Source organism: Drosophila yakuba, chromosome 3L (genome assembly GCF_016746365.2).
Source record: "Drosophila yakuba strain Tai18E2 chromosome 3L, Prin_Dyak_Tai18E2_2.1, whole genome shotgun sequence".
NCBI classification, from domain to species: Eukaryota; Metazoa; Arthropoda; class Insecta; order Diptera; family Drosophilidae; genus Drosophila; species Drosophila yakuba.
Window position 1 is genome coordinate 18,281,133 of NC_052529.2, and position 19,116 is coordinate 18,300,248.

At 40.3% G+C, this 19,116-nt stretch overlaps 9 protein-coding genes across 9 annotated transcripts; 4 read left to right on the forward strand and 5 right to left on the reverse strand.

The window, feature by feature from the left end:
- Positions 1-95: 95 nt before the first annotated feature.
- On the reverse strand, positions 96-1,532 carry LOC6539598 (basic proline-rich protein). The gene is made up of 2 exons (XM_002086450.3): positions 1,426-1,532; positions 96-1,367 (listed from the first exon to the last, which is right to left on the reverse strand). The coding sequence occupies exons 1-2, from the start codon at positions 1,451-1,453 to the stop codon at positions 208-210; spliced, it is 1,188 nt and encodes a 395-aa protein (XP_002086486.2). The 5' UTR covers positions 1,454-1,532; the 3' UTR covers positions 96-207.
- A 603-nt stretch (positions 1,533-2,135) lies between these two features.
- Positions 2,136-2,903, reverse strand: LOC6539599. The gene is made up of 2 exons (XM_002086451.3): positions 2,618-2,903; positions 2,136-2,290 (listed from the first exon to the last, which is right to left on the reverse strand). Exons 1-2 carry the CDS (start codon positions 2,847-2,849, stop codon positions 2,226-2,228), a joined length of 297 nt encoding a protein of 98 aa, XP_002086487.1. The 5' UTR covers positions 2,850-2,903; the 3' UTR covers positions 2,136-2,225.
- Positions 2,904-3,152: 249 nt separating this feature from the next.
- Positions 3,153-3,661, forward strand: LOC6534526. Its single transcript, XM_002095167.3, has 3 exons — positions 3,153-3,233; positions 3,304-3,513; positions 3,571-3,661. Exons 1-3 carry the CDS (start codon positions 3,209-3,211, stop codon positions 3,630-3,632), a joined length of 297 nt encoding a protein of 98 aa, XP_002095203.1. The 5' UTR covers positions 3,153-3,208; the 3' UTR covers positions 3,633-3,661.
- Positions 3,662-3,682: 21 nt separating this feature from the next.
- LOC26535992 lies at positions 3,683-4,246 on the reverse strand. Its single transcript, XM_015195191.3, has 2 exons — positions 3,985-4,246; positions 3,683-3,923 (listed from the first exon to the last, which is right to left on the reverse strand). Exons 1-2 carry the CDS (start codon positions 4,226-4,228, stop codon positions 3,847-3,849), a joined length of 321 nt encoding a protein of 106 aa, XP_015050677.1. The 5' UTR covers positions 4,229-4,246; the 3' UTR covers positions 3,683-3,846.
- A 463-nt stretch (positions 4,247-4,709) lies between these two features.
- LOC6539601 lies at positions 4,710-5,198 on the reverse strand. The gene is made up of 2 exons (XM_002086453.4): positions 4,972-5,198; positions 4,710-4,908 (listed from the first exon to the last, which is right to left on the reverse strand). Exons 1-2 carry the CDS (start codon positions 5,195-5,197, stop codon positions 4,829-4,831), a joined length of 306 nt encoding a protein of 101 aa, XP_002086489.2. The 5' UTR covers position 5,198; the 3' UTR covers positions 4,710-4,828.
- Positions 5,199-5,450: 252 nt separating this feature from the next.
- Positions 5,451-6,301, forward strand: LOC6539602. Its single transcript, XM_002086454.4, has 3 exons — positions 5,451-5,844; positions 5,897-6,115; positions 6,173-6,301. Exons 1-3 carry the CDS (start codon positions 5,820-5,822, stop codon positions 6,235-6,237), a joined length of 309 nt encoding a protein of 102 aa, XP_002086490.1. The 5' UTR covers positions 5,451-5,819; the 3' UTR covers positions 6,238-6,301.
- Positions 6,302-6,826: 525 nt separating this feature from the next.
- On the reverse strand, positions 6,827-7,345 carry LOC6539603. The gene is made up of 2 exons (XM_002086455.4): positions 7,039-7,345; positions 6,827-6,982 (listed from the first exon to the last, which is right to left on the reverse strand). The coding sequence occupies exons 1-2, from the start codon at positions 7,343-7,345 to the stop codon at positions 6,918-6,920; spliced, it is 372 nt and encodes a 123-aa protein (XP_002086491.2). The 3' UTR covers positions 6,827-6,917.
- A 152-nt stretch (positions 7,346-7,497) lies between these two features.
- LOC6539604 lies at positions 7,498-7,971 on the forward strand. The gene is made up of 3 exons (XM_002086456.3): positions 7,498-7,574; positions 7,629-7,835; positions 7,891-7,971. Exons 1-3 carry the CDS (start codon positions 7,550-7,552, stop codon positions 7,950-7,952), a joined length of 294 nt encoding a protein of 97 aa, XP_002086492.2. The 5' UTR covers positions 7,498-7,549; the 3' UTR covers positions 7,953-7,971.
- Positions 7,972-8,093: 122 nt separating this feature from the next.
- Positions 8,094-8,623, forward strand: LOC26534637. The gene is made up of 3 exons (XM_015189591.2): positions 8,094-8,158; positions 8,216-8,422; positions 8,485-8,623. The coding sequence occupies exons 1-3, from the start codon at positions 8,134-8,136 to the stop codon at positions 8,544-8,546; spliced, it is 294 nt and encodes a 97-aa protein (XP_015045077.2). The 5' UTR covers positions 8,094-8,133; the 3' UTR covers positions 8,547-8,623.
- Positions 8,624-19,116: the final 10,493 nt, after the last annotated feature.

The following is a 19,116-nucleotide window of genomic DNA, read 5'->3' on the forward strand; positions in this document are numbered from 1 at the left end:
AATCAACATATGAGTAAATTCTTCCTAAGACACACTGACCTTGGCACCCAACACACAACGCACAATAATTAATTTCTAGCAATAGAACGGTCTGATTTAGTGAAAAACAATATAATTCAATGGTCAACAATTAGGTAAAAAGTATACATGATTAATAAATCGTGTTGTCAGTTTTCGTGTGTAATCAACATTGATTTTTGGATGCATTCAAGCTGAGCAGCCACATCCACATGCATCTCCACTGGAGGTAATGACAGGTCCGGGTCCAAAATTTCCGGGAATTTCGGGAACGGGTATTGTAGGACCGTCGGCACTCCAGCCTTGCGGGCAGTCTGGATCAAATCCGTTTTCTCCGTTGTTCGGAATGATAGGTCCGAGACCGAAAGGTCCGGGATTTGTGGGTATCCAAGGACCGTCGAGATTCCAACCTGGGGGATTCCACGATGCACATCCGCAGGGCTTTCGAGGAGTTGGAGGTGGTGTCCTAATCGGACCGCCGGGATTCCAGCCCGAAGGTTCTTGCGAACCACATCCACATGGTTTCTTGGTGGTTGAGACTATTGGGATTATAGGACCGCCAGGATTCCATCCTGGTGGGCGAGTTTCACCACATCCACATGGCTTTCGGGTGGTGGTCGTTGAGACGATAGGGATTATAGGACCGCCTGGATTCCATCCTGGTGGGTGAGTCTCACCACATCCACATGGTTTTCGGGTGGTGGTCGAAGGTGTGGTCACTGGAGGAGGAGGTGGACGAGTACTAGGTGGATTGGGTTTTCGAGTGGTGCTTTCTGTACAACCGCAAGGTGGACGCGTCTTCTCAGTACTAGGTGGATTGGGTTTTCGAGTGGTGCTTTCTGTACAACCGCAAGGTGGACGCGTCTTCTCAGTACTAGGTGGAATAGGTTTTCGAGTGGTGCTTTCTGTACAACCGCAAGGTGGACGAGTCTTCTCAGTACTAGGTGGATTAGGTTTTTGAGTGGTGCTTTCTGTACAACCGCAAGGTGGACGAGTCTTCTGAGTACTAGGTGGATTGGGTTTTTGAGTGGTGCTTTCTGTACAAGTACAAGGTGGATTGTTCCTTCGAGTAGTGTTTTCTTCACAAGGTGGACGAGAGTTTCTAGGCTTCCGTGTTCTTCGATGAGGCTTCCAGCGTCTGGTAGGGTGCTGTTCTGGTCTTGGATTCTCACGTCTCCTGTGCCTCCTAGTGTTTCTCACAGGTCCTGGTCCTAGTCGTGCACCACCCCTGCGAGGCTCCCTATGACCCTTGTGACCGCCTTCATTGCACGGCTCGAGACCCAAGGCTTTCTCAATTACCTCCAAGCAGGCTTCACTGTGTTCGGCATATTGCAGCAGGAAGAAGCTTACTAAAAGGATCAGCTAGGATGTAGCTAAGATATTTATCCATTTTCTAATGTAACTTACCCACTAAGCAGACCACAGTTAGTTTCATGGTGAAACCCCTTTAGGAAGTTCTCGGAAACTGTGTGCATCCATACCTCCATAAAGAACTTATATACCATTCAGACTGGCCCAGTTGACTTGGCAATTGTGTAAATAGCTGTAGAAAGAATGTAATTATAGACATGAACTCGGGTCGCTGCACATTTTGGGACATGCAAATAGGCAACTTATTTATAAGCGCCATCGGTTTGCACGAGTAGCGTGGAAAATTTTCGTCAAGTTCAGATCTTCAGATGAACTCCCGTCTAGCGCTTAAACCAAAAGCATTGCCTGCAATCTCAGACAGCCAAGTAATAAATTCCCATTTTTTATGGCATCAAGAAAATCAAAAACATTTCGTTGAAAAATTATGTTTTGGAAAGCGAAGGAGAGGAGGGGAGGGAGGAGTTTTGAAGAACTGCCAGACGAGATGACGAGGATGCATCAAGTGCAAGACAAGCATGACGATGTGCCCGATGTGCGTGCCGGGCTCAGCTCATCGCGATGCTGGTCTGGACCCGTCTTTACGATAATGCCCCGTACGTGGAAGATGCTCTCGGGGTCGGGCGACTGTTGATTCCTGGAAGGGCTGAGAGCTGAGGGTCCAGAGAAATTGAAGGCCAAGACCGCGACTACGACAAGAACATATCGCTTTATTGGCCGCACAGACAAGCTAGAGCAACCAACTCAAATCTCTTCACATATGCATTTATTTGGACAAAATCACTTTTAATATTTTAGCTGTGCTCCTTTGGGTAACCACAATACTGGTGGCCATTCCTCTAAGTTCGTCTTGGCATCCCAGCAAGCTCTGCTATTACCAGGCAATCTAGTTTCCTCTTGTGAGCTGGAAACGTCGGAAAAATCAATAATATTGTTAGGCACTTTTATAAATTTATGTCCGAAACAGACAGTTATGAAATGCACAAAAATAAAATGTAATTAGCTTTCCTTGCATATCTTATATTAGTTATTGTCCATTGGATATATTAACATTTGTATTATAAAATCTATTACTGCATTTGTTAACTTTAAGTCTAAGAGACCACATTGATAACTTAAATTACATTTTTGTAAAGATTTTTAATTGCTTTGCAGTAATTGTTTTCAGAAGCTTGTATGGAAGTAGTTTTTAGAAGCAGCTACTCTTATTTCAAGGGTTATATTAACTTACCTCCACAAGCGATGACTTGAAGATCGCAGCGAGTCTGATTCCTCCAGATGTATTTACCACGGACTTTCTCGCGGCATCCATCGTTCATGAACTCCACATTGTTGATGGGATTATTGAGTCTTCGGATGCAAGGATTGCAAGTGTCCCTTAACTTGCGACAGTCAGGAGTTTGTCCATTAATAAGCACGCAGCCGAGGATCAAGATGACGCAGATAATACATGTCGATTGCATTTTGAGGCTTACGTGACAGTAAATCAGCTGGAGTTTTCCTTCTGGCTTACATTGAGAAAGCTCAGCTTTATATAAGTTGGAAACAAGGAAGTGTTCGGTTCCAGATTGGACCACATCTGTTTTTTAGATTACATACATTTTCTGTAGGAGATAATAAGGCAACTAATTTTGCGCTACAGATGTACAGCTAGTTTGACAATGGTATTTGTAAGTTTAAGAAAAGGGATAAAGCCCTTTTACACCTGTTAGTAGACAATTGGAAACCTATTCTTGCTTGATCAATGTTTAGGGTATAAATAAAGGGGCTATACTTCGAAATAGTCAGAGTAGTGATCAAGTCCACCTCAAGAACTTCTGCAATGTCGAAACTTGCGCTTTTGTTGGGTAAGCTAGTTTCTAAACGAAGTATACATACTTTCACTATACTAACTATACTCACATTTTACTCTTTTAGCTTTCTGCTGCATACTAATAGCCCAGGTCCTTGCTCAGGATCCTTCTGGTCGCCAATTTTGCGATCGTTTATTCGCCGACTGCCTTCGTGAGCAGCCAACCGTGGGAATCAGGGATGACACGGTGGATCTATTTAATTCATATTGCGGACGACACGATCGAAACTGGAGGAAACTAACCCGTTGTGAACTGGTCAAAGCCTCATGTATATGTAAGGAAACTTCTATTTATTTTATCGGATTTTTTCATTAAGATTTTCATTCCTCAGTAACTATGGTACGTTGCGACAATGTATCCTGCAAAAATGTTGCCGATAGCCTGCGGTCCTAAGAAACTTTAATATTCTACTCTTGTGAGATTCAATAAATGATTCAGCAGAATTAATCAATGAGAGAAAATGAAGTCATTTATTTATTATATTTTTGGGGCTTGCTTAACTTTTTCAAATATTTCCACTAATATTAGTTTAATAGTTGCAGAAAGAACTCTTATGGCGATTAAGCATTTAGCATTTACATCTTAGAATATCATAATATTTTGATAATTATAGTTCACTCTTCGCTCTGCGCATTTGGGTAAATTCGGCCATTGTCAAACAATCCTTTTTCCTAATACCATTTACTGCAAAAGGGAATAATGTCATTATGCTAAAGTACACTTACATATGTTTATATATACATACGTTCACAAGCGATTACCAGCATATCGCAGAGATCCTGATCCTCCCAAATGTAAACGTCTTGAAACTTCTGCTTGCATCCATTGTTAACGACCTCCAACTTGTTGTAGCTATCGTTTAGTTTTAGAAGGCATTGTGAACAGTGCTTTTCAATTTCCTGACAGTCAGGTGATAGTCCTTTAACGAAAAAATAGCACAGGAGGAAATGGATCCAAAAAGAACTTGACTTAATCGTGTCTGAAATCATTGCATCTGAATAGTCATTTTGCAGACGTGCTTTAAATAATATGAGCAACAAGGAAACGAATCTCACACTTACCAGACTTTCAAAAATCTGTATTTATTGTAACCGGAAAAGAAAAATTATACCGCTGGTTATAATTAACTACATATAAGGCAACTCCACAGCTGTTACTGAAGTGCTTATTATGTGCTATAAATATCTGGTCAATATTGGAGATTCACAATAATATGCTTACATATAATTTGCTTGTATCGATTTCAGTGTTAACTTTAACTTGAAAGATAATGACTTAAAAGATTCTTAAACGTGAAATATATTCCATAACGCAAACAAGCTTAAATCACATTTTTAGTAAACATTCTGTTATTTTTATTACCTTGCTATTTCTTTTAAACTTGTGATTTTTATGTTATCTCCTCAAAAATTTTGTCAATGGTAGTAGAAATATTTAAAAACACAGAATTTCCAATAAATTCATTTTATTGAAAATCAGTATATTTGCCCTAAGAACATGAGAAATAAATAAATATAATCCAGTTCCGAAAGTGTGTGTCAATCAAATGCATATTTGGTTATAATTGGCCAGCTTTTTTAATACATTTGTTATCCTGGAGGTCTTGGAGTCAGTTTGCGCATTTTGGCTAACTCGGCGATAACAACACAATGCATTGCCCTATTCGGAGCTGAAAATTACCAATTAAAAATTTAAGAAACTGTATAAAGTTAATAAAAATATATTGGCCTACCTGAACAAGCTATCGCCTGTAGTTCGCAAAGATTCTGATCCGTCCATACATAGCTGCCTCGAACCCTGTTTCTGCATCCTTTATTTATAAATTCCACCTTGTTGTAGGGATCATTAAGTGTTCGGATGCACTTCGAGCAAATATCCTTTATCTCCTTGCAGTCAGGCGATTGCCCATGGACTACCACACAGCCCAGGATCAGCAGGAAACAAAGAGGCAACTTCATCTTCAGATGACTTTGTGGTGATTTGCACTGTCATAAAATCGTGCTCAGAATGGGGCTTTATATACGATAGCTAACAAGGAAGCAAGGTTTTAAATGTCCCCAATTTATCGAACATAATGAAGTTATTATAGCCAATACTCGTAGGTTAAAAAGGTATACTAGACTAGTTGAAAAGTATGTACCAGGTAGAAGGAAGGTTTTAAAATTTTAGTGTTTATCTACTCAATTTCTATCGGTATGCCTTGCCACGCCCACTAACGCCTCCAAATCAGCAAACAAATTTGTGTCTTGTTTTCATTTTTTATTTGTTTTGCCAACTTCTATGGATATACCAAAAACATTTTAAGATTTCTCCTTCGGACTCCCACTAACCGAGTAACGGGTATCTGATAGTCGAGGAATTCGACTATAGCGTTTTACCCTGATATTCATTAAATTTGAATAAAGAAACAGATATGGTCTTAATACCTGCGCTAAATTCAAAAAGGTTTTCAATAAATTCTATAGCGCTTTTTGGACAATTGCAAAAGACAGCTTTAAATTCATAATTTAGGGTATAAATACCCCGGGATCTTTCCAGTGTAGTCAGTGTAGATCATAACAATATTTCAAGCGTTACGCCATGTTAAAAATTTTACTGTCACTAGGTAAGCTTTACCAAGAGGTATTTTTAAGTATTAGTAAATTCATTTCTTACAGCTTTTGTGTGCTTGCTTATGGCTTACATACAAGCCAATCCTGAAGAAGCTAGCAGACGTCATAAACTCTGCATTCGCACCTTCGATAAATGTATTGAAAACGAAGCTAGGTTGGGAAAACAGGACGATACTTCCAAGTTCTTTAACGACTATTGTCGCCGTTCTGATTCTGGCTGGTCAGATGTAAGCAGATGTGATCTTCTCCGTATAGCCTGTTTATGTGAGTGAGCTTCTCCGAAAGCTATGGGACCAAGCTAATATTTTTCTAATTACTCAGCTACTGTACGCGATTGCGAAACACCGACTTGCAAGAACGTTGCCCACCGCATGCGTCTTTGGTAAACGTTTTAAGAGCACTGTGCAAAGGTTACGTGAATAAACTGAAACAAGCAATATTATATACCAAGATTTTACTTTTTATTCTTATTGTTAATTTCAAAGTAATATTTTAAGTTGTAGCTGCCAATAGAAATTACACTTAACTTTGTTGTTGTTTCTGCAAAACTTTACATTACTTCACATTTTCCCATTTCTATATCGAAACATATTTCAAAAGTGTGGGAGTGACAGTTTTGGCCTGTTTGTGGGCGTAAGAGTGGGCGTGCCTAAAAGTTTTTTGGCACATTAGTTAACCAATTTGGGCTGCGTCTATGTCTCTGGAATCTGCATGCCTGATCTCAGCTTTCTAGCTTTTATAGTTCCTAAGATCTCGACGTTAATACGGACAGACGGACGGACTTGACCAGATCGTCTCGGCTATTGATCCTGATCAAGAATATATATGCTTTATGCCACATACTTTTCAACAAATCTAGTATACCCTTTCACTCTAGGAGTAACGGGTAAAATAATAAGAAATGGAATTAGTGATAGCTTGCCATATTTTAATAGAGTTTCCAAGATTCAGAAATGCGGTTTATTTTTTGGGTTATAGATTTGACATAAGCACTTGGACAAATCCCTTCGTTTCTTTATTTACGTTTAAAAATTAAACTTTAATTACTCTCAAGAGGAAAGTAAAATCAACGAATCCGTCTCATGCCAGTTATTCTAGCCACGTTCTCGCAATCCAGTCGGGTTTCGTGATCTGCAATATATAAATTTTCTCAGAGTTCTGTATATTATACTTTATAAAGATCTTACTTTCGCACGCAACAATTTGCATATCACAACGCCTTACATCCCGCCAAATCCAACGCCCTCTAAGTTTTTCCCTACAATCACTATTAATGAAATCCAGGTTGTTAACAGGATCCACTAAGCGACGGGTACAAGGACGACAATGCTCGCGAATCCTGGTGCAATTTAAGCTCTGAGCCTTTATTGAGAGGCAGCAAAGAAAAATTGTTAAGAAAAAAACACACAGATGCCGCATTTTTATCACAACTGATAGCTGGAAAGGGAGGAAAGTCGTTTTATACGCAGGCGAACAGAGAAAAAACACTTGCATAATAATGAAATTCAAATTGGAGCAAGGATAGCCATATCACAATGTGGAGTACAGACATCAAAATTCGTGTACAACAAAAGAACCACCTGATTAAAATAGAGCCAGTGAAAGGTGTTCCTTTTATTATGGCGAGGAATCTTGATCTGATTGCCCGTATAAATACAACCGCTCAAATGCTGTCACTTCAGTTTGGGAAGCTAAGAAATGTGGAAAATATTCTTGCTATTGGGTAAGAGTTTTATCTTGTCACCGATTGTTTTTTTTTCTCACAACCCCTTTTTAGTTCTTTGTGTCCTGCACTTGACCCATATTGAAGCTCAATGGAGTCGAGAGTACTGCGAGAATATCTATAACGATTGTCAGCGATTTACTCCCAGAATAGGACGATTTGATGAGACGATAGACTCCTTTAATCGCCATTGTCGTCGGGAGCGCAGAGGAAGGTGGAATAGTGTATCTCGATGTGAAATGGAAAAGGCCACTTGTCTTCGTGAGTAACTTTTATAATTTTAGTCTTTTTAACCATTCACTGATTGATATTTTAGTGATTTTTCGGCGCTGTGATGATATGTCCTGCAACAACATTGCAGATGTCTTGGAATTGTAATCAAGTCGTTGTAGGAAGTGTTCTGTTTAAAAAAAGAAGATATCAACAAAAGCTTAAGCAATATCAGTCTTGTAATAAACACATTGTTTCATCAAAAGTAAATAAAAACAAACAAAGCCAATTCAAGGTCCAACTCTATAAAACCAGTTAAAATATGATTTCATATTGAGTTGTATCGAAGATGTCAATCATATTGGTGCTGCTCGGTAAGCTCCTTTACTATATGGTTTTAATATTATTTAGTGCTTATAATGCCTCGAAAGTTGTCAGTGTTTTTATAGGAAGTGAGTGCAACTATTTTGGAGATTTATTCAAATGCAATGACTTGTTGCTAAAGTGTCAGGAAACTGAAACCATAATGGGGAAGTTCAATAAAATGACAAATGAGCTGAATCGAAACTGCAGTCGGGAAATTGGCCCCAAGTGGAGCAATATCACCCGTTGTGAATTGGCAGCTACAAAGTGTTTGTGTAAGAATATAAGCAAGTAATTTGTTCTAACAAGTATAATTTTAAAAATTGACTGATTATAGTGAAGGAGATGAATGCAATGGACGCGAATTGTGAAAATATTGCCGATGTAATGCACCTTTAAAAAGCGTATTTACTATCTATATAAAAAGTAACGGAAATGGTAGAGAATAAAACATTACTTACATACTTAAATTTGAATTGCTTTAACTAGAAATGGTTCAAACTTTTAGATTACCTCCCCCAAATGCTCGGTGAGCATTACTTTCAAGTGGAATATATTTTCTAGCCCTTAGGGCATCTGCTGTCTCCTTGTTTACCTTCGCATAAATCTCACCCTCGACAGGAGGAAATATTTATGAGGTAATCATTTCTAATTATCATCGAGCGACAACAAAAGCTGAGTAAACTTCTACTCTAAAATCTAATCACATGCTGGAACGGCGGACAGAAATAATTACGCCAAGACCTCGGGGCAACAGGAGCAAAAAAGCAAAGACTCCCAACTAAAATAAAAATAAAAATCAATTTCAGGGCATTTCCTGGCCACGTTGCACGTGCCACGTGCCAAAGGAACAACAATAACAACTCGAGTGGAGTTTCGTTGGCTGGGGGATTCCCCCATATACTCGTATATATGCTGATAGCACTCGAACCCAAAATTTCATTACCATTTTTGGGGTAGCATTTTGTGCCCTCTGGCAGAGAGTCAATTACAGCAAGGAAGCGCCCGATGATGTCGTCATCCTTCCCGGAATCCTTCTCCGAGTCCTCGAAGAGGAAACACTCCACATAGTTGCTTAATATTTATCTAGCGTCGGTAATCAGCCATCCCCGACATGTGTCCATGATCTCGATAGCAAACAAGACCAAAAGCAAACAGTAATCCCGGCAAACAAATCTGAGCAGACCAGGCAAACCAATGGGTTTTTAATAAACTCTCAGTTAATAATAAAATTTTCAGTGAATATGATTATGATTACAATCGCAGTGATGACAAGATTCAGAGATACAGCCCCTCTTTTCCATCGCTGTCGCCGTCGCCGCCCCTCCCCAAACTTTTACTTCGTTAGGTGTTCGTTTGAGTTATTTCAGAATCAGAAACTGAGTGTGAAATTTGGCAGCTTGTTACAGTTTTCCACCGGATCGAGGAAGTAGGGAGCCTGCAACCATTGACCCTAATCATGTAGCAGCTTGTAAAATGCGAGCGTGAAAAGAAAATTGAAAAGTTAGTTCGTCGCCGGGTTTTCCGTCCGCCTCCGAAAACCCCCCTTTACGCCAGTTCTGTTTCTGAAAGGCTGTTGATTTGGGAAATTCCTTAAACTTGTCCGAAAGTCGGGTTGTAAAAGCCAAAAGTTGTTGGAGGTATATATGCCAAGATTATGGCAAGTTTCCTTAAGTACGAAAATGAGGAAAGCTATTTGAGTTTGGCGAACTACGGCTGCAATGCGGTGTTCTTCAGCTTTATTTTGAATAGCTTAGTAGTATTTGGATGCAGTGAGCTTTATTAGGAAAAGTATTATTCAAATATATTCCTGTTAAGAACATCTAAATATAATATATATATAATGGTGTTTTCTTTTGATCTACTAGTCGTATTTATAAAATAACTCTCTTTCATGGTTATTCTTATCTTTTCTGCATCAATTTAGCTTCTTCAACGCCTTCCTTACAACTTTAATTTCTTCCGAACAAAGGCCTTTAAGAGCACTAAAAAACACCTTCCGAGGGTAATCGACAGCACACTCCCCCAGACAAAGGCCAAACCACCCAAACCCACCCAGTGCAGGGAACCACCCCCTTTTATGGAGCGGCCCCCCGTTCCATAACTGCAAAGCACCCCACAAAAAACCCCCCAATAGATGGGCACACGTTTTGTTGCAATCCCGATGAGGAAATGCTAATCCGCATGTAATATTCGAAAATGATATGAAAATGCCAAACCAAACAACCACCCACCGAAGCAACCCGACTCCAAAAATCCACAGATCTAAAAATCCATAGAGATCCAGAGTAAAGCAGCCAGGCTGAACGGAAGCAACATTACTCAATGTCAACATCAAAATTGCTTTGGAATTCATGCATTCATTTATTTCGCCTTCAACAAAAAGGCAAACTAACGCAGTATAGAAATTTTCATTTTCGGCTGAGTTTTAATTCGGGGGAATCGGAATCTCCGGGGTCCTTAAATAGCTGAACAGCCGGTTGGGAATGGGAATGGGAACTTTCATGCTGATTAAAAGTGGCAACTGTGTCTACGGGGTTGCGATGCTTTTTTTGGGTTTTCGGTTTGGGTTTAGGTTTCGTGTTGCAACCTTTTTCCACTTGCCACCGAGGGTTGCCCCAGACACAACACAAAGGGGGTGACTCATCCTGCTCCTGGCTGCACTTGTCCTTTGCTATTAAACAGAAAAATTTCGTCACAGACGGTGGCGTGAAATTTCGAAACGAATTCTCTAAACTCGCTCATTGTAATTTCTGTAATAAGCGAGTGCATGGGCATGAGGCATGTGGCCAGGAAGTTTGTTTTTGTTTAAAGTTATTAGAATTCAGTTGGTTGTTCCGCGGCTGGAATTTGTGGTAGGTGGTGGTGGGTGGTGGTGGGTGTTGGGTGCTGGGTGGTTGGTCGAACTCTGAGTGGGTGGGTCTACGCAACAGCTGGTGCTCCTGGGCCAGAATGCGACCAGTACTTGGCCGCAGTGTGGTCAATTTGAAGGACCCTTGTCTCGCCTCAGCACTTGTTTGCTTTTCGCCGATATGTTTGCGTGAGTGCCGGGGATTTTAATTCATTGGAAGGGCAAACAAATGCGCAAAAGTCAAGCGATTGGCGAGCACTCCATCCCATAGTAAAACGCTGTGATTTTAATGGCAAGTACAAATTGTTTTCTAATCAAAAAAAAAACTAACAACAGTCGGGTACATAGGAAAAATTTAAAGCATAAAGTACAAATTGTTTTAAAATTATACTTACATTACTAAAAAAGTAATTTGGATTGGTTAGATGAATAAATGCATGACACTATTAGATACGTATTTTTTCCACTAAACTATACCACTTTTAGTTAACAATTCTTAAAACCAATCATACGGAAATAATGGAATGTTGTTTATGGCTATCTCGTTAAGTCAATGGTTTGTTTTAGATTGCAGATTGCAGACTAGTCTCGAGAAAATGTGCTCATCAAAAATCGCAATATAGCGCTCCTTAAAATCAGTCGTTAACTCTAAGTCTCGCCAACTTGATTCATGATTCATAAGTAATTGTTGCAATCTCAGTGCTGGCAAACAAAACAAATCCATAAAATGTAGCCGGCTAGACAGATAAATCGAGCAGAAAACCTCGATGAAGCCGGCGACGTGTTGGGAGCTGTTGACATGCCACGAACCTGAAAACAATTAACGTCCGATTTTGATATGTGTAGGAGAGAGCTAATCGAAAATCCCCATCGGCCAGACGGACAGACACCAGACAGCAAACATGGGATAGTCCAGGTAACAATGTGATATTTGCCAGTCGACTGAGCAGCAAGGAGTCCTGGTCCACAGGACAAGTGTTTTCGGCGATAACAAAAGGTGTTGCACAAACGAGGTCCTCCGTAGTTGGGATTTATGTAAGAGGATGCACCCAGAAAAATATGCAAGTAGAAAGTAGTCTGAATAGATCGAGATACGGTTTCCTTATATCCAAAAAGAAAACAGAAGAAAGCATTCCTTAAAATTTGCTCTTATAATATATTAAACATTTCCTATCAGGTACAAAGTTATTTTATATATTTTATAGCATAGCTCATAGACCCTGATTTGTTCATAAAATATATTAAGCATTTTCTATTAAGTTCAATTTATTTTTTATTGCATAGCTTATAGACTCTGATTGGTTTACAAAATCAAAGCTGAATTAAATTTTGTTTCAGTGTTCAAATAAATCTCCCATCGGAGCCGCGTGGGAGCGAGGACTGTGCTCATTAAACGTCAATTTCTAGTCGCCGCCGCACATCAAACGCTGGCGAAAAGGACATCGCATACATCCCGCTGAGCGCGTGTCCTTTGAATTAGAAGCGATCCCAAGCCCATAATGCGGTCGAGCTGACCGACCGTTGTATCCGTACATATATACCCGTAGTACTTATATGTATGTCCTTAGTTCATCTGGCGCGCCTGAGTTATGCGACCATTGTTCCCATCGCCTTTCGGCCAGTGAGTTATTATCCCTTTCGCATATGTTGCGGCGCGGCATTGTCCTTCGGCTGCCTCGCCACAAATCCTTTCAAATGTCTGTTGCTCGGACACGCCTTGAAAATTGGGCGTTTTGCAGTTAAACGTCGTGGCTGCAAAGTTTTCGGGGCGTGTTCGCTTCATAAATTGATTTCTGGTTCTGTAGAAATTTGGTTTTCTTTATTTTTGGGTTTTTGTAGATTTTCTTTGCCTCGAATTTCATAATTATCGGGGCGTGTGCGAACACTCAGGATACATATATTCCTTTTGCCCGTATCCTGCACTTGTCCAACTTGTTCGAGGAGATACAAAAATCAATTTACTGCTTCGCCCTCCCATCGATTGAACTGTTTCCTGGCTTTTTTGTTTTTGGTTTTATTTTTATTTTTCGTGTATTTTTGGGCTGCGGTCAATGTTCTCGGCCAGGCCAGCAGTAGTGGTCAACCAAGTGTTGGACAGCATTATAAATATTTGAGCTTGCTCTTGCAGCTTACGGAAAACGAATGTCCGGAGCGGAGAAATTACTGCTGCAGTGCGTTGAATGGTTAAGGAATCTCGAGTGCTGAGCTTTGGCTCCTTTGCGGGTCGGTTGTTGATTTTATTTCCAACCATAAATCGTTGTAATGAAAAACTTGTTCAGACGCACATTAAAGTTCTTCGGGCACTTTATAGAAACTTTATATTTATTGTGATAAGCTGACCCAGTTTTGGATTCATATCTTGATACAAATTGGTTGCAACATTTCATGAAAGTCAAACTTTCTGGGCTGCTTCAGATTACCACAATTAAATGGCAACCTAATATTGGGCAATTCTGTTCCACTTAAAAGTTTAAGCTCCCTTTTGTTCCGAAATGGCTGCAAGTTCAAATCTCGATTAGCCGAAATATCCTGCGGAGGCATGTCCTATCATTATATATCAACTCCGAAAGGGCTCTGCATCTATGAAAATTACACATTTGCCAACTGCTAATTGCAAGTCATAAATTAAACCCTCACCCGGCTCTCGAAAAGGACCAGAACGCTCGCAGGACTCTGGTCACTGGAGACAGGACACTGGGCGGTGATCCTTTCGGGTCCAGCACACAGATACGAAACTGAACTGAAGTGCGGGGTTGTCAAAAACTTTAGATTGCATTAAAACTGCTCATAGGCCGGCGGCATAGTTGTGCGGCCTTCACTCGCAAAAATATGTTATTCGATTTATGGTAATTGATGATGATATCTATTCCATATTTAAAATAGAGTTTTAGGATTCACCTAAAAATTTTATACATAAATATGTATATTCATTTGTGAGTTAGTTCAACATTTAGTTGTGATAACCAACCAAAATATTATTACTAATAATTTCAAACAAGAAGATATTTTATCATAAATAAAAAATTTTCAGCAAGGATTATTATTTTTAAAATGAAGTATTGATTTCTTATTAATATTGGATTGCGTTTGTCCTTATTTAATTATTTATTATGTCAGTTCTGAGTGAGGGATCTCCGCGTACAAGACGTTTAAAAATGTTTCAGAAAAACATAAAATATCATAGGTAATCTTTGGTCAATTTATTATTAACCTTGAGGGATTTTCTTGTAGTGCCGGTTGGCTATCGTGTTTAATATGCGTCCTGCAGCTAGTTGTAGACATCCGCACGCATTGCGATGCCGTAGCCAAAGCTTCAAAATATTAATTATGACAGATCTCCGGAACAGGCTCGCACACACATATGTACTGTGGAGCATGGCGCCTGGCGAATGCCGTTGGCGAAATTTGCATTTATATTAAAAACAAACAGCAAGGAGTCCGGGAATCTCGGCCAGCATCCAGCAGCCAGAAGCCAGAAACCAGAAGCCAGAATCCGGGAACACGATGACAGCGCCAGCGACTTGCGGCGTAATCAAAGACACGTCACCAACAGGCCATGGACCAATTTGCAATCAACCGACACGCCCCACCACCCACCGACTGCCAACCGCCCAACGCCCACCGCCCATCAGGCAACCACCCCCGCAGTCAGAGCCACCCACCGCAAAACTATTGCACTAAACCAAAACTGATTTCGTGGTCCGGACTTTAATTACATCTCATATATCAGAGAAGCGAAAACTTGTCGTGCGGAAGGGAAGCGAAGCGGGGATCGCATAAAAATGATTTCGTTTTGATTGCAATAACTCCCCCAATTTTCTTGGCTAATCCCCCACTCCCCACCCCGCATCACGCACTGCCCCACCCACACCCTTTGTTTGAGATGTGGCAAGTGCACTACTTGAGGGTTGTTCTACCCCAAAGTCGCCGCACAACACAAGTGTTGCCAATTGTTTGTAGCTATTTGGTCGGCGACAGCCTCCCAGAAATTGGCATCACAACCCCCAAAAATTATTAGATTTTATTGCATGTAGGAAAATGAAAATGGAAAATTTTTCATCACTCCTCGAGGAGCGAAGGGAAAAGTTGTGCGTAAGCGATTTATTGGAGAGCGTGACTGTCATTGTCCTGTGGCTGTTTTTAATATTTCCAAGTGGCTTTTGTGGCAAATTTTACGATTGTATTATGTAGTGTTCTGTGCATTGGCCATGGACCAGCTGGCGAAACCATCTGAACCCTCGAAAGGGTTAAATTTCGGGTGGCTCCACAAAATGCAACGAGCCGTGAATATTTTGTCGAAATAAAAATTAGTTTGGGGATTTGCATTTGAATGGTATGCGGGGGGTGGGGTATGCACAGCTCCACAGTTGGAAAGTTGGCAAATGAAAGTTGGCTGCGGGTCCTGTCAACATTTTCGGTGTATATAAATCTGTTTGCCATTTGCATATGTAATAAGTGCGAGGACATTCCACTGATGGGATACGCAGCATGATAATCAGGAAAAGGACCTCCTCCGCAAAAAACAGAGAATATCAAACGAATTATGGTATGCTAACATGAATGCAAATGAACATGAGCACTTTTGGAATATTGTGGCAAAGTGAGTGGTATTATTATTGTGGCTGATATGAGATTGGATTGCTAGATTGTGATTATTTATGCTGCAGTCTGAAAATATCATGAACTAAATATATACCTGTCCTCAGTAAATGCATCCCATTAGTAAAACTAATATCATATTGCATATCAATTTTGTTTGAAATTATATATAGGATGGCCTTAAACTATCTGAATCGTTAACGCTAGTGGGTTAGTTTTAGGCAAATATGATTTTTCAATAATTCTGAGGTAAACGAAGCAAAGTCTGTATATGTATTTTATCCTGATACTTAAAGGGAAAACTACAGAATAATTCCAGGTATTTAACATTTAAGGGTGACTTAAGAGAGTGACTGTGTGGTCAGCTCAAGTGGAGATGTGTATCTCGTATTTGCATCATATCTCACGGCTCCTTCACGTACTTAAAGATTCCATCTAAAGCTGCTAAGTAGAAGGGCAAACTAAGAGCCGGCACTTGAGGTAACTAGATCAGTCATCGACAGTTGTTCAACCAGAGAATCGTTCTGCATTCTCTCGTATTTAATTATGGGGAATTTCTACTATTTTCAGGCACCTACTTTAAAGACCATTCAGCGCACGCCCTTGTTAGCATACAAATGCGAACCTACCGAACCTAAATCCCCTCAAATGGACAAGACTTGCTATAATTTCCATTGAGGTTCATGTTCAGGCTCGGCATCAGGCATCTCAGGTTTGTTCGGGGCAGGAACAGCTTGCTTTTGTCTACGAGAGCCGTCTGGCATTGGGTTACACAACTCCGAAAACTCAAACAGATGCCAGTCCGAGTTTCGTAGACCGAGGATGGGGCATTTAGCGCATCCTAACAACTGCTACATGACACCATATTATTAAATTAAATGCAGACACGCGTCCGGGCCACCAAAATCGTATGGTTCTCTATGGTATGGCCTTTGGACTTGGAGGAACAGATGGAGCCGGCCAACTACATGGTCAGTATTCGTGGCCAAGTCGCAGCTTCTCCTTCAGCTTGTTTAACTAACAAGCCACTTCGCGGTTCCAGGAAAGGCAATCAATAGATCCGTATACCGAGATAATGAAAACGACCCGAATGAACGATTTTTAATTATACTTCTGATGGCCCGTTGGCCTGGTAGCGATTGAGATCTGGTCCCATATCATGTAACGTTAGGAAAATCTCTGGCTTTCAATGGGAAAATACGCATCTGTGGGATTAACTTTCTTCTTGTGATGCATAATTTCATAATTCAAATGGAATATATGAAGGTATAAAGCCACCTGCGCACTACTTGGGTTCAATAAAACACTCAACAAAAAGTTTGATTGGTACTCCAGTTAAGTGTGTAGATCTGTATGCATTACTTAAAGTGAAAAGTAATTAAGAAAGGCTATAAACACAATTGATTAATAAATAATATAGTGTATGATTAATGAAAATAAATTCATAAGAATTCTAGAGAATAAATATATATTATATATATAATATAATGTTTAGTAACATATATATTTCCATCTTTTTAGAGGTAACAAAAGTTCGATTTTACTACTTTAAAGAGCAACTGCTTTGATGTTACTCACATAGATTCACATTTTCTCTAAGTGTACAATCGCGACCTGTGCTGGATGGCCCTTGTCCCGATGATCATTGATCAATGATCGTGCCTCCTGCCGTCTGGCTACCTGCGGCACTCAGGGCCACTTAGTGATTTTGGCCGTTGTTTGTTGACCAGGCCAAACAGCTGCCACTACTTTTTTTTTGGGTCCAGACGACTCCACAAAATTGATGACGACAGGTTGCCAGGGCCAAAGTAGAAATGGAAAAAGGAGGAATGGAACGATCGCAGAGGGCTGATCCCTCGGAACAGGGATTGGGACTGGAGAAGTCAGGATCGTCTGCTGATCTGACGTTAATCGACTAAATTGTAGCAGCTGAACTGTCAGTTTAGTTAAGTGGGCTGTGCCTCAACTGCGAAGGATGCTTTTGGCTTGATGTATTGCTGGCCAACATATCGATGACGAGTTGGCGATAAAGTCCTTCCTGCCCAGACTAGATATATATTCCCCGCCTGGTCTGCTCTCATTAGGTCCTTGATTAATGATAGTTCTGCTCTCGTTTGGGGCTTTATTGTCGCGCCTCTTGGCCAACGAAATTTTATTGCCTTCAATTTCGCAGTATCTATAGTGTCGCCGTCTTCATCGTCGCCCCAACTTCATCATCAGATTCTCGCTCGTTTCGGTTTCTTGTTCCTCGTCGCGTAATTAGTCTCGTTTGTTGTCATAAATTTTCAGTACATTTTGTTGAAAAGTCGCATTTAATTGCACTGATTTACAGTTTTGTGTTTTTGCAGCTTGCCTGGTTGGCCGGGTTTTTGGTTTGGGTTTCGGTTTCGGTTAGGTGTTTTACCACTTGCCTCACATAATTACGTGCAAAATTAATGATGCTTGTGCTGGGCTATGTGTAGCACTTTAACCAGCGGAAGACAAATATTTCGGCCTTAGTTTTTATGATGCTTCCTTTTTTGGGTCTGTTTTGCAGCCTTTCAAGCAGATCGTTAGCCAAATTTAATGAATTCAGCAGGTGCAATTTGATAATTCCATGTGAGAAGGATGTTGTCTGACTGCGATCCTGCGGTTAGAATGTGTAATGATGCTGAGAATGAAAACATAGCTGCAAGTTGCACCTTGCATTGATGGATGTTGACTCCACTTGACCGAAAATTATCGTTAGACACAATTTGTGGTCCATAACATGGACTTGAAATGTGAGGCTTTGGTAGCCTAATTATTTGGATTGCACAGTCAAATTAAGGAATTCATTTCCGTAAAGTTATTTGATAGAAACCTTGGACTTTGTGCTTCATTCGTATTTCCTCTTAATTTCCTTATTGAATGTGTCCAACGAAAGATGCCTTTTACTGCAAATTATTTTATGAAACGGCGAAAAGCAATTAGTTTCCTTTGACTAATAATTAATGAGCGAAGACCGCGGCCATTCTTTCAACTTTCTTTTAGTTTTGTGAATTGGTAAGAGAGCTTATTCTTAATCTTGAAAAATATTTCTTTTAAAACGAATGACCACAAATTAGACTCTATTAAATTTCTTCTCTACATTAAACACTCATTCAATATAGCTGATGATTTCCTTTATCATAGATCTAAAACAAAGAAATGAACGGAAGGTTATTACTTCAATGAAGCATTCTCAGCCCAAATTCGACTTCTCATCGAGAGCCTCCCCGTCTGCAGAATAATTGAAACTCATCAAGTTTTATTTGGCTGTCGGAAGGTGGCGGCTTAGCCATCATTAATGCCCTTATCACGTACTTCAGGGCGACAGAAGCGACACCCCACAGCAAACCCCCCACAATTACATATCCAATCCGAACGAATCCATCGAATCCTTGGCATTGTTCGGGGGAACGGGGAACACCTTACCCCAAGGATTTGTCTTAAAATTGCCACCCTTAATTACTTGTAAGCTTCCCCGGGTCATCCCCCAGAAAAAGTTCAGCCTGCTTG